Below are 12301 nucleotides of genomic sequence, written 5' to 3'. Positions count from 1 at the left end.
TCCTAACTTCTCATTCTCTCTGTTTTAAAATGAAAATCCTTAGATTCATTTTGTTCATTACTTAAAATTTTTCTTGGATTTTAATGTTTTGTCTGTTTCTTGTACTGTTTTAAACCTAGCAGATAAATTTGATTAATTTGGGTGTGTCATTTCCCCCACTCCAAATGTTATTTCAAATTAGGAGGAAACAGCAGTGTACCATTGCCTACCTGCAGTCTAGTCTGGATTCTGAAGCTAAGAGCAGAGTTGAGGCAACCCGGATCAAGAAGAAGATGGAAGACGACCTCAATGAGATGGAACTCCAGCTTAGCTGTGCCAACCGGCAGGTGTCAGAGGCAACCAAATCCCTGGGTCAGCTTCAGATTCACATCAAGGTATTTTAAAACTGTAAGATGGGGTAGAGGGGGTGGAAAATGTTTCTGATTGTGTTCAGCAATACAGATGAGGACAACAAATCTAATCTTTCCAGAGAGAAGGAGCATGCTTATGTCCAAATACATGAAACTATGGTCACAGCATAAACGCATAGGTGCATAGTCCATGTTGAACTTAGAGGGATCTGTGCTCCACACCCATCTTTTCTCTCCCAGGACCTTCAAATGCAGCTGGATGACAGCACACAACTGAACAGTGATCTGAAGGAGCAGGTGGCTATGGCTGAGCGGCGCAACTCTCTTCTTCAGTCTGAACTAGAGGAACTAAGGTCCTTGCAAGAGCAGACAGAGCGTAGCTGCAGGCTGTCAGAACAAGAGCTCCTGGAAGCAACAGAAAGAATCAGTCTTTTCTACACCCAGGTGGGGCCATGTACCCTCCCTATTACCTGGGCCAGTTGGTTTTCTCAGTCAATCCTTGTGTGTACTCTGAAACTCCTGGAGAAAGATTCCAGGAGAGTTGTGTCTCCAGGCCATGGTCTCCACACTTGGGGCAGCCTTGGACCATGCACAGCTGTCTTGTTAAGCCTTGGATGTGCCTGTGCAGCAGAGCCGTGGTCATACTCTTCATTCGTTCTCAAGCGTATTAGTTCCCTCAGGCTGCCATAACAAAGTACCACAAACAGGGTGGCATAAAACAGCAGAAGTTTATTTTCTCACATTCCTGGAGGTTGGAAGCCTGCAGTCAAAGCATCAGCAGGGCCATGCTCCCTCTGAAACCTGTAGGGAAATCCTCCCTTGCCCCTTCCTAGCTTCTGGTGGTTTCCTGGCTATCTTTGGCATTCCTTGGCTTGTGGATGCATCACTCCACTCCTCCGCCTTCACATGGTGTTCTCCCTGTGTCTTCACAGCATCTTCCCTCAGCGAGGGTCTGTCACTGTCCAAATCACCACTTTTTATAGGGATACCAGTCATTGGATTAAGGTCCACCCTAGTAGCCTCATTTTAACTCATTTACTCCCCACCTCCTTTTTTTCCCAGCTTCCTTTTAAACAAAGTAAAACCCTATTTCCAAATAAGGTCACATTCTGAGAAATTGGGGTTAGGACTGCAACATACCTTTTTGTGTTTGAGAGACAAAATTCAACCCATAATGATAAGCCTTGTGCCAGAAGTGTGGATTTTCAGGGCCTCCATCACCAGGATGCTGGATGTCCCTAATGTTCCAGAACCAGTCCTGCTCCTGGTTCTCCTGCTCCCTTTAAGCCACGTGCTTCCCCAGCATCCCAGGATAAAAAGAATGCTGCTGCCTTGGAGCAAGGAGAGCTCCAACAATTCTGAGTGGCAGCTGACATATGACAAGCTGTCCAGACTCTGGCTTCTTATGGAAGGTTATGTAAGTGACATGAAGCAAGAATCCTCAGATCCTTCTTCTCCTAGAATCAGAAGAAGCCACAGTAACTAGGACAAGCACCTATAGTGAGTGGGTTGTGTGGTAAGTGTTTCTAGGGCACCCCCCGATAGCCTGGACAGTTATGCACGGTATAGACACAGAATGTCTCTAAAAAGTGAAGATCAAAGTAAACAACTGTAGTACGCTTTATTTATTTATTTATTTATTTGCAGTTTCAGATTGGGTTTTTTTAAAAATATATTTTATCGTGTTTTAGGTTTGGGGGTACATGTGAAGAACATGCAAGATTGTTGCATAGGTACATACATGGCAATGTGGTTTGCTGCCTTCCTACCCATCACCTAGTACACTTTCAAGAGTATAATGATCAAGCAAACACACACCTACAGAAAGCCCTCCCTGACAATCCAAGAATTAGGTAGATGCACAGTATGTTTCATCTGAGTCATGAAGGACATGTAAGAAGCTAGCCAGGTAGAGAGAAAAGTCAAGGGCAGAGGCATGGGGGTGGGGAGAAGCAGTTTGGGATTCTACGGGAAATTCACATGCTGGAGGGTAGGGTGGGTAGCCAGAAGGAGCAGAACTCATGCTGAGACAGGTCGGGCCAGGCCACCAGGGACCCTGAGCCTGAGACTGATGGAGTTTGAATTTTGTCTTGCAGCCCATGGAGATCTGCTGGAGAATTTTGAGTAGCTAAGAGTGAAGTTATCTGATTTGCATTTTAGGAAGTTTTACTCTGGTGATTATTGTGAAGGACGGATTAAAGCGCCTAGGGGCAGAACTGCTACATTCTGGGGCATTTAGAAACATCTGTGGGATCATTTCGATTGCCACAATGACTGGGGAGTACCACTGGCATTTAGTGAGCAGGGTCCAGAGATACCAAAACCCCTGCAAGGTGAAGGATAATCCCAAGGAACTGCCCCTTCCAGAATGCCAATTGTCTTCCCACTGAAAAATACTGGATAAAAGAATGTATAAACCAGACATGTGCCTGTTGAAAGACGTTGTAATTATTTTGTGCCTACAGTTTGACTTCTGTGTCCATGCATATGACACAATCCCATCTGGGTACCATGTAGTATAGAACAGATAGTCTGTAGGTTATATGTAATTCCCAACAGGCTAACTCAAACATTGTTTTTCTCCTTCAAGAAAGTTTATCTAAATACAGTGAGTTGGATTCTTACAAAATGGATTATGTACTTTTTAAAAAAGTAAGTCATCCGCTCTCTACAGCAGGGCTCCCCAACCCCTGGGCCACAGACCAGTACAGGTTTGGGGCCTGTTAAGAACTGGGCTGCACGGCAGGAGGGGAGCTGCGGGGGAGTGAACGCTGCCTCCTGTCAGATCAGCAGAAGCACTAGATTCTCATAGGAGCGCAAACACTACTGTGAACTGCTCCTGTGAGGAATCTAGGTTGCATGCTCCTTATGAGGATCTGATGCCTGATGATCTGGGGTGGAACGGTTTCATCCCAAATCCATTCCCTACCCAATCCCCCTACCTGGTCTGTGGAAAAATTTTCTTCCATGAAACCAAAAGACTTGGGGATCGCTGGTCTATATACTTAATTGCTATTGGTAACAAATCATTTGCCATGCATATCATATATGATAATGCACCACTGGGATCCAATATGATGCTAAATCACTAGCTTAGAGAGAGATGAGGATCAGCTAGAGAAAAATCAGGCATAGAGAGGAGAGGATTTGGGCAAGAAGAAAATTAGGCAGTAGAGACCTGATGGCTAGGGCGGAGTTTCTGAAACTTGATATGTACATATAAGAATCCCTAAAATAAAAATATAAATTCTCAGATCTCACCCCAGATCCACTAAATCTGAAGCTCTGAAATGGGACCTAGAGAGTGAACAAGTTCTCAGGTGCCACTGCTCATACAAAGACTACCCTTTGCCCAGCACTGGTCTAGGTGATATTATGTTATTCACAAGGATCTCTCCCCAAGCTAAACCATGCCGGGGCACCTTGCTGCTACTAGAACATTATCAAGCAAAACACACTGAACCTTTTAGGGAGCTTTCTTAGCTACCTCCTGCATTTCCAGACCTCTAGCCTAGAACCAACATATGAGGCTAAATTTATCTTTGATTACAAGTGCCTTTTTCAGACCTGAGCTGTGACAATCTAGATTCCCTTTCTGCAAAACACCCCCTAACTCCCTTTTTCCAAAATAAATAAATAAATAAATAATAAATTAAATAAATAAATTGGAGGGTAATTCAGTTTGCAGAGATTTAAACCCTTGTCTCCCTAGCAAATTTTAAATGATTCTATGTACAAACAAATTAGTATTTGTACTTGTGTCTTCCTCTGCAAAGAATAGTTTCTATGCAGTCTATGCTGTAAGCATCCAAAAAACACTCCAAGAAAATACAATTTATTTTCACCCCATCTCTCAGGCCATGGCAGTGGAAACCGTGGAGGTATACAGGGTCTGGTTCTCCATAAGGACAAAGGATGGCAGTCTCAATAAAAATGTATCATGCCATAGAGAAAGTGGGGTAGATAGGACCAGTCATACTAGAATATCATACAATTTATTTTATTTTTGTATTTTTCTTATTTTTTTGTCACTCAGGTTGGAGTGCAATGGTGCAATCTTGGCTCAAGCAATCCTCCCACCTTGGCCTCCTGAGTAACTGGGACCACAGGTGTGCGCCACCATACCTGGCTATTTTTGGCAAAAGTTTTGGTAGAGATGGGACTTTGCCATGTTGCCCAGGCTGGTCTCAAACTCCTGAGCTCAGGACATTTACCTGCTTTATCCTCCCAAAGTGTGGGATTACAGGCATGAGCCACCATACCCGGCTTGGAATATCCTTCTGTTTCCAAGTTTTCATCCTGCTACAGAGAAAGGCACTAGCTTTTCTCTGTAGGCAAGTGAATGTGAAATGGATAAAGTGAAAGGAGAAATAAAAAATAGAAAGCCTATGTTTTTTATATACCTTCTCTGAGTTTTCACACCCTCAGAAAAGCTGGGCTTCAAACACAGACCGAATAGCAGCAAAAGGATATTTAGCCTCTAGTGTCACAGCTCAGGAAGGAAAGAATTAGGGCAGCACCAACCGTAGAACACAGAATCCTCCGTCATAATGAGGGATCCTAAGGGCTGGAGGAAGGGGCTGCTTCTGAACCACTTTCCTCACCTCCTCTCTCTAAAGTAAGATAGGAAGGGAAGTAGGTAAAGAGGAGGCATTTTTTTGTTGTTTCTGGAGCAGCATGCTGGGAGTTACGATTTTCATTCCCAACCTCTCCTCCTCAGATATCTGCAGTTTACCCCAACTTCTGCTCTAGAACACTTGTTTTTACCACATCCAAATGGCAGAGAAACATTTCCTCAACCCGTTGAAAACCAAACACATGTTTTGAGCTTGTAGGTTATCTAGATACCATTCCTCCCTTCAGATTCAGGCTGCCACCTCTTTAATCCTGAACCTTTAATGGGTGAAATCCCTTCCATTCAAGTTTGATGGCAAAAGTCTTTAGGGGTTGGAAGCGTTGCGTAAGTGGATATGGCTGACTATAATAACATTTGCTTCTGGTCAGAGCTGACTCCCATTGCATGTTCTGAACAGACCAGCTTGCATTTGCATTGCTGATTTTTGCTTGCCTAATAGGAATGCTGTTTTTCTTTAGAACACAAGCCTCCTCAGCCAGAAGAAGAAACTGGAGGCTGATGTTTTCCGGATGCAGAAAGAGGCCGAAGAGATGGTGCAGGAGTGTCAAAATGCAGAAGAGAAGGCCAAGAAGGCAGCCATTGAGGTGGGTCCATTGACTGCCTACTCAGTCCTGTCTCCCAGAGTTCACTGGCACAGTGGCCAAGGGGCAGGTGCACATCTGCAGCCAAAAGGTATTCCGTTGATTCCCCATACAGCCAAGAGGAGGTAAGCTGACCTCTCTGCCTCTCTGTTCTCATTTTGAAAAATTAGGCCAATTAGCTCCTCCTCACCAATGTACTATGGTGATGAAAAGGAGCAGCTGAATTGCTATAAGCAAAACCATATAAAAGCAGGAGTCTTCTTTTGTTTCGGCTAAGCCACTTTTCATTTGTGAATCAATATATCTAGTGTCTAGAAACAATTCTTTATGTGTTTTCTTGCAAATAGCTATTTTTCCTAGGGTCTATAACAGTTTTATGATGATGATTTGGAAAGAATGCTTAATTCACTTATTTTTTTTACAACCTGTACTACTGCTTGAAGAGCAAAATCAGGTTAGTAAAAAAGGGTTTCAGGGCTGCTGTACTTTCTTTATTTTCCAGTTGTTGATGGCAGTGATTTTCCTAAATGACATTGAGCTCAGATTTGGCTGCCAGCCTTGGTGCACCTTTGTGGGGACTGAAAAAAGGCCACCCTCTGGGCACCCCCTGTGGGCAGATGCACTTCTCTCAAAGGGCATGGTTAGCAGAAGGTACCACTGGGCAAAATATATTAGTGGGGGCGGGGAGGTTTGTGTGTGGCAGATACAGCTTTGAAGGTCCCAGAGCTTGAAGGGTGGGGCTTGGGTTTGGTTTCTGTCTCTGCTCACCCCTTCTCCATCAAGGGCTTTTGTTCAGTCCATCAAATGCACGACCACTAGCAACAGCCCTGATCCTGCCACATGAAGGGAAGCAGATCCCCCCGCTAAACTGGGAGACAGGACATTTGCTTATATTTTACATTAGTCATTTTAAAATTCAAAGGAGGTGAAGAGCTTGTGTCTACATTTGCTCAAGTTATTCAACACTTGAGGAGCTAAACAAACCAGCGCACCAAATCCCAACCACCTAATCATTGTGGAATCCAGCCCCCTCTAAGAATGGCAATCATGCCCATCACTCAGCCATTTTGTGTCAAGGCAGATATTCCGCTCTCTGATGAAAATGAGGTGTATAAATGCTTGAAGATGTTTGATGGCCAAGGGAAAAAACAGTATGTGTAACATTTATGAAAATCCACATAGGTAGAAAGGAATAAAAAGAGCTTCTGCTCCTGTTTGATAAATTTATGCAATCATACGTTATGAAGACGCTGTCTGCTTAATCTTGCCTTGATAACATTTACTTGACAGTGTTGAAAAGTGAACTCATCTCTTACCCCTACCCTCCAAACCTCCCACAGTTTAGCTCTAAGACCCAAGCCCACATCACAGAATGTAATGCTTTCTTTGCCCTCACCATCTGCATAGAAGTCTCACACTTAAATTCTGCAGATGGTTGGTAACCTGATAGACAGAAAAGCTTTGGCTGTGAGAGCCATGTTCTTACATTAAATGCACCTAGAGATTCTCGAAACACTTCTTAATGATTGCATCGAGACACCAAGCCCTCATACACGTAGCCAAAGCCAAGAGCAGGCTTCACAATTAACCTTTTTCATGCCAGTTTATTGGCAGTGAGAGCATCTGTTACTGCCAAATTCCTGGAGCCAAACTTGTTTGTGTAGTGAATCACAGAATTACAGAAGTGAGGTGTGAAGGATTTTTGTAGGCACTTTCTCCATACCTTTGCTGGTGCATTAACGTGAAGCCAGTACTTTATTAAATGATAAATCGTCCCAGTGCTTCATTCAATTAAAAGGCATTGTTTCAGTTGGTCGTCTTTCTTTTATTACAGCTGTTGTGTGATAATGTTCATATGGTTCTTCATCTTTGGTCTGTTTCTACCGCTCCTTACCCTGTTCTCTCCTGTAGCTACTGCTGTCTCTATCGCCTTATTGTTAACAAAGGGGTCGAGGGTGGTAGCGGTTAGGGAGATTATCATGGGAAGAGATCACATATACAGAGGCAAGGCGTGGCAGCCAGTAAGACCAGGAACTGAAGATCATGGGTAAAAATGTTAAGATCAATTGATTGCTGAACTAGCTCAGTCTCTTTTATACTCTCCTAGGCAGCAAACTTGTCAGAAGAACTGAAGAAGAAGCAAGACACCATTGCCTACTTGGAAAGGATGAGAGAAAATATGGAGCAGACAATTACAGACTTACGAAAAAGGCTGGCGGAAGCTGAACAGACGGCCCTGATGGGGAGTAGAAAGCAAATTCAGAAACTAGAATCCAGGGTAAGATTTTCGGTAATCATGAGAGCTTAACAGCCCCCAGTTCAAGGGCTTTGCCATGGAATTCACCCCCCAACAGATTCACCCCCCAACACATACACCCTTTATCACTTTTGCTTTAGCACTTTCAGATGTTTAAGAGTGTTAGATCTCAATATATGCATTCATTCTTTGCTTGACTTTGGGTGAGCACATAGGACTTGGACTGGATGAAATCTGCTTTCCCTCTTGCTAAGTGACAATACAGCCCTTCCTGCTTACCTCACCAGCGCCAGGCTCTCACTCCAGGGCTACCTGCTGTTTCCAAACACACCGCTGACAGTCTTGCTTCTCTGCCTTAGCTCCTGTTATTTCTTCTGTAGAGAATGCCTGTTTTCTGACAGCCAAATAGAGGAGAGGGAAAACAACTACCTCAATGATCAAGAAAGACTCAGAGAAGATATAGTAAGGACTGACAGAAAGGATGTAGTATCTGCCTTCAAGGAGCTTAAAAACAAGTAGTAACTCATCTTGAAAATAAGATTTGTAAAATTATTGAATCAATTTTAATGACTACATACAGGGCATATGATAAATGCTACAAGAATGGAAAGAATATTCAACTAGTATTTGATTGTTCAAAAGAGCCTCTGAAAAAGAAAGTGTCACCTTTGCACATTTATGGTATATCCATACAATGGAATACCAACGTCCATTTCAGATACCTCCGTATGGTCGTACTGATTAAAAAGTGAGGGCAGTGTAGAAAGTGTATACCCTTTTGTTCAAGAAAGCAGAGGAATATGCAGGTGTACACATTTGCTTATATTTTCAAAATGAAATGGTAACAGGATAAATTAAAAAATAAAAATAGCTATATAAGAGGATAACACAGAGATGACAATTGGACCTTCCTAATGTACCTTGTTGTTTTGATTGGAAAATCATATAAATCAATTGTATATTTTATATTTAAGAAGTTTAAGCCAAAAAACTCAGCAGTCCTAAAATTTTAGCACCAATGGAGGCAAAGGAAGTTAACTATATATAAAGTTGGGGGCACTGAACATACACATGTAAGAATTATTCTCAGTGACTTTTAAACATAGTGTTTTGTTCTTACAAATGCCCCTCAATGTAAGGACAAAATTATAAAAGAATGGCAAAAAACATGCATTTATAACTTCAAAATACCAATATTTAATTGCTATTAGCAGTAAGACTATGGTTTATCCAATGACATATATAAGAACCAAGATTTTAGGTATAAGAGAAAAGGCATATAGGTATAAAATTTAAAAAGTATGCATTATTCCCCTAAAAAATACATGAAAATGGTTTTTCCAACTCAATTTTAAGATTGCAGGATTTTATTTTCAATTGTTGTTTGTTCACTATTAAAAACTAGAACCAGTGCTAACTCAGTAGCAACAACCAGCAATGAGCTCCTTAATATCAGATAATACTAAGGAATTATGGTTAATATATATTTTTTTGAGATGGAGTTTTGTTCTTGTTGTCCAGGCTTGGGTGCAATGGCATGATCTCGGCTCACCACAACCTCTGCCTCCTGGGTTCAAGCAATTCTCCTCCCTCAGCCTTCCGAGTAGCTGGGATTACAGGCATGCACCACCACACCTGGCTAATTTTATATTTTTAGTAGAGATGGGGTTTCTCCATGTTGGTCAGGCTGGTCTCAAACTCCCAACCTCAAGTGATCTGCCTACCTCAGCCTCCAAAGTGCTGCGATTACAGGTGTGAGCCATCGCTCTCAGCCTAATATTCTTAAAGATGCAACTGTGGTACCATCATTACCTGTTTGAATGATATCAAATAGTATTTACAGGTGGAAGTACATGATGTGTAGGATTTGCTTTAGTAAAGCAGCTTTTTCCCCAAGGTGTTTTAATCACTTTTTAAAATCCCCCAAAATTCTTAACAAGTGCTTAAAAGTAGAGGGGCCTATATTAGCTCACATCCCGACAGACAGAACTGTGTGTCAAGTTCCTATATGACAGGTGCCAGAAGATTGCTTTAAATGGGCTTCATCCACAGGGAAGTCGCACACTTGCTCCCATCTCTTCACATTGCACGTCTCTGAGGAGGTACAGGAGGGAAGAATGGCTCCAGTAGGGAGTAAGACGTGAGGTCAGATGTGCTAGGCACATTCGTGCCTCAGGGCACTGGCCTTCCTGTCCTCAGGAAGGCCTCTTGGAGAAGGTGGCATTGGAGTCAAGGAGAAAGCAGGAAAAAAGCCCCCCAGGTATGGGGAGCAGCCAACATCAGCTCCCTACCTGTTCTCCTGCATTATTTCTCTCTATGGCACTTATCCCCATCAAACATAGCCTACATTTGACTTCGTTTTGTCTGTCTGCTTCCCCTCATTAGAAGGTATGCTAATTCAGGGAAGAGATTTTTGTCTGTTTTGCTCACTGCTGTATTCCTAGCACTGGGGTGTGGTATGTCGTAGGCGCCTGCGTTGAATGAATGTTACCTTAAGCTCATTTGTGTGACTATATAAGGCTGCAGGCAGTTCATCTGTACGATAGCTTTCCCACAAAGCAGGACTGGAGGGCTATGGGTGACATGTCTGTGAGATAAACTCGGCATCTGACTTCTTTAGGGAGTCAGAGCTGAACATAGGGAAAGCAGCTTAAGATTACGTAGTGCGTTGACCAAATCCTCAAGCGGACTACACATTGCTTACTCTCTATACTTACATATACATTCATACGTACACTTTGAGTGTGATTTTGTAATTCAAGAAGCTTCTCATGTCTGTGTGAATGAGCCTTTCACATATTTCAGAGTCTAAACAGTTCTTTTATGAACCCATAAACGATCTCACTTTTGACGAGAGTTTTCCCAGAGACATTGCCCTGTTTGAGCACTACCAGAAACAGAGTGCATGCATGTTCCCTTGACTGCTTTGCTGTCTTTCAAATGATTGTGCCAACTGGCAAGTAGAATGCCAGCCTTGCTGGCAGCGTGTGGTCTGAGGTCACATTTTGGTTGCAGGTTCATGAACTGGAAGGTGAACTGGAGGGTGAAATCCGTCGCAGTGCAGAGGCCCAGAGGGGAGCCCGCAGACTAGAGCGATGCATCAAAGAGCTGACCTATCAGGTACTCCGGGAAACCCTCCCCTGTTTGTCCGGCTGGGCGCTACCCTGCAGAAACGTACTCCTTCAAGCCTGAAATGGCCTTCTGGGACTCCTACGGTTCTCTCTTCGTCTTTGTTCTCGCTCAGCAGTAGACACTGACTCACCCTCCCAGAGCTCCTGTGCTATTAGTGGTTTGGATCGGTCTCTTTTCAGAGCTCTCAGGAAATAAAATGTGAGCGGCAAGTTGCAATTAGAAGTGAAAAGCTATTTATGCCATCTGTATTTTTTCACACATCGTGTTTGCAGTGCTTTCATAAAGATGCCTTCCTGTGAGTGGCTGAGTGAGAACAATGTGTAAATGAAGTTAATGGCAGAGGCCTGGGGTGGCTACCCAGCTGGCAGGTTACATGGGATGCTGACTAAATTGGAGCGGGGGGCATTTCTACTCCTATTTTCTGGTTGCACAAACACTCAAGGCCACTGAGGACACTGTTGCTGGTGCCAGGTGGAAACAAAATACCACAGAGAGACCTCTGAAGTTTTCTCAGTCTGACCTGTTGACTACCATTGGTCTCAAGCAGATAACTGAAAAGAGGGGGGCAGACTTCTTACAAGTAACTAACGCATTTCTAAAGTAAAAATATCATCATCTACATTTTCACTTTCAACCATTGCTTCCCTTTTCTTTCTAATTCAGTCAACATAGGTTCTCTGATGGCAGGGACATGTATCGTTCTCCCCTCTAGGGTCTGGCATCTGTCTGTCACACAGTAGATGCCTGATTTCCGTTGTTGAACACAGATGCTAAAAGTCACTTTCCAGCCCTCTCACACTGCACATGATAGCTTATTCCAATACAGAGGCAAATTCATTTTAGGTACCCAATTTTAAAGCTTCTTTGACAATACCAATGAAAGATCTGCCAGTCCCGATTCTGGTTCCCGAGGCTGGGTTGTTAAAGATGTCAAAGTCTTCTTCCCTTGCAGCAGAAAGGATAGATAAGAAGGCACAGCACTTCAGAAGCATCATCTTGGGCTAATTAAGATGAAATGAGCTACTTGCACAGCTCTTTTATTACGAAGTGGCTCCTTTTGTAAGATGAGTTAGTCTGACACTTCTTTAGACCATGCTAGGTATATCAAAGCCAGTGAGGAGTGGGCCCATGGTATGTGTGGCTAAGTAAGTAAACATCTTGGGAACATAAAAGATTGCAATTCTACTCTTCTTTTGAGGAGGGTGGAGAAGCCACTCCACATTGATGGAGTGAATACTGCTTTCATGTCTGGCTTTTTCTTCTTTGTATTTTCCCATTGATTATTAATATTGCTTTATTCTGTAAACAACTTCCTTATAGAACAAAAAAAACCAAGGTTATATTT

At 42.9% G+C, this 12301-nt stretch overlaps 2 protein-coding genes across 2 annotated transcripts in view; one reads left to right on the top strand and one right to left on the bottom strand.

The window, feature by feature from the left end:
- Positions 1–12301, bottom strand: part of HHLA2 (HHLA2 member of B7 family) — a 122677-nt gene that overhangs the window by 10536 nt on the left and 99840 nt on the right. The gene's annotated exons all lie outside the window — the stretch shown is intronic.
- Positions 1–12301, top strand: part of MYH15 (myosin heavy chain 15) — a 181916-nt gene that overhangs the window by 155298 nt on the left and 14317 nt on the right. The window contains exons 35-39 of the mRNA XM_064374588.1: positions 182–374; positions 591–794; positions 5445–5570; positions 7675–7845; positions 10840–10944. Of these exons, the coding sequence (XP_064230658.1) occupies positions 182–374; positions 591–794; positions 5445–5570; positions 7675–7845; positions 10840–10944 (799 nt within the window). The remainder of the gene's footprint in view (positions 1–181; positions 375–590; positions 795–5444; positions 5571–7674; positions 7846–10839; positions 10945–12301) is intronic.

This window comes from Aotus nancymaae, unplaced genomic scaffold (genome assembly GCF_030222135.1).
Source record: "Aotus nancymaae isolate 86718 unplaced genomic scaffold, 86718_ANA_hifiasm-v0.15.2.pri h1tg000011l, whole genome shotgun sequence".
Lineage (NCBI taxonomy): Eukaryota > Metazoa > Chordata > Mammalia > Primates > Aotidae > Aotus > Aotus nancymaae.
This window is presented reverse-complemented; position numbering and strand designations above follow the sequence as displayed.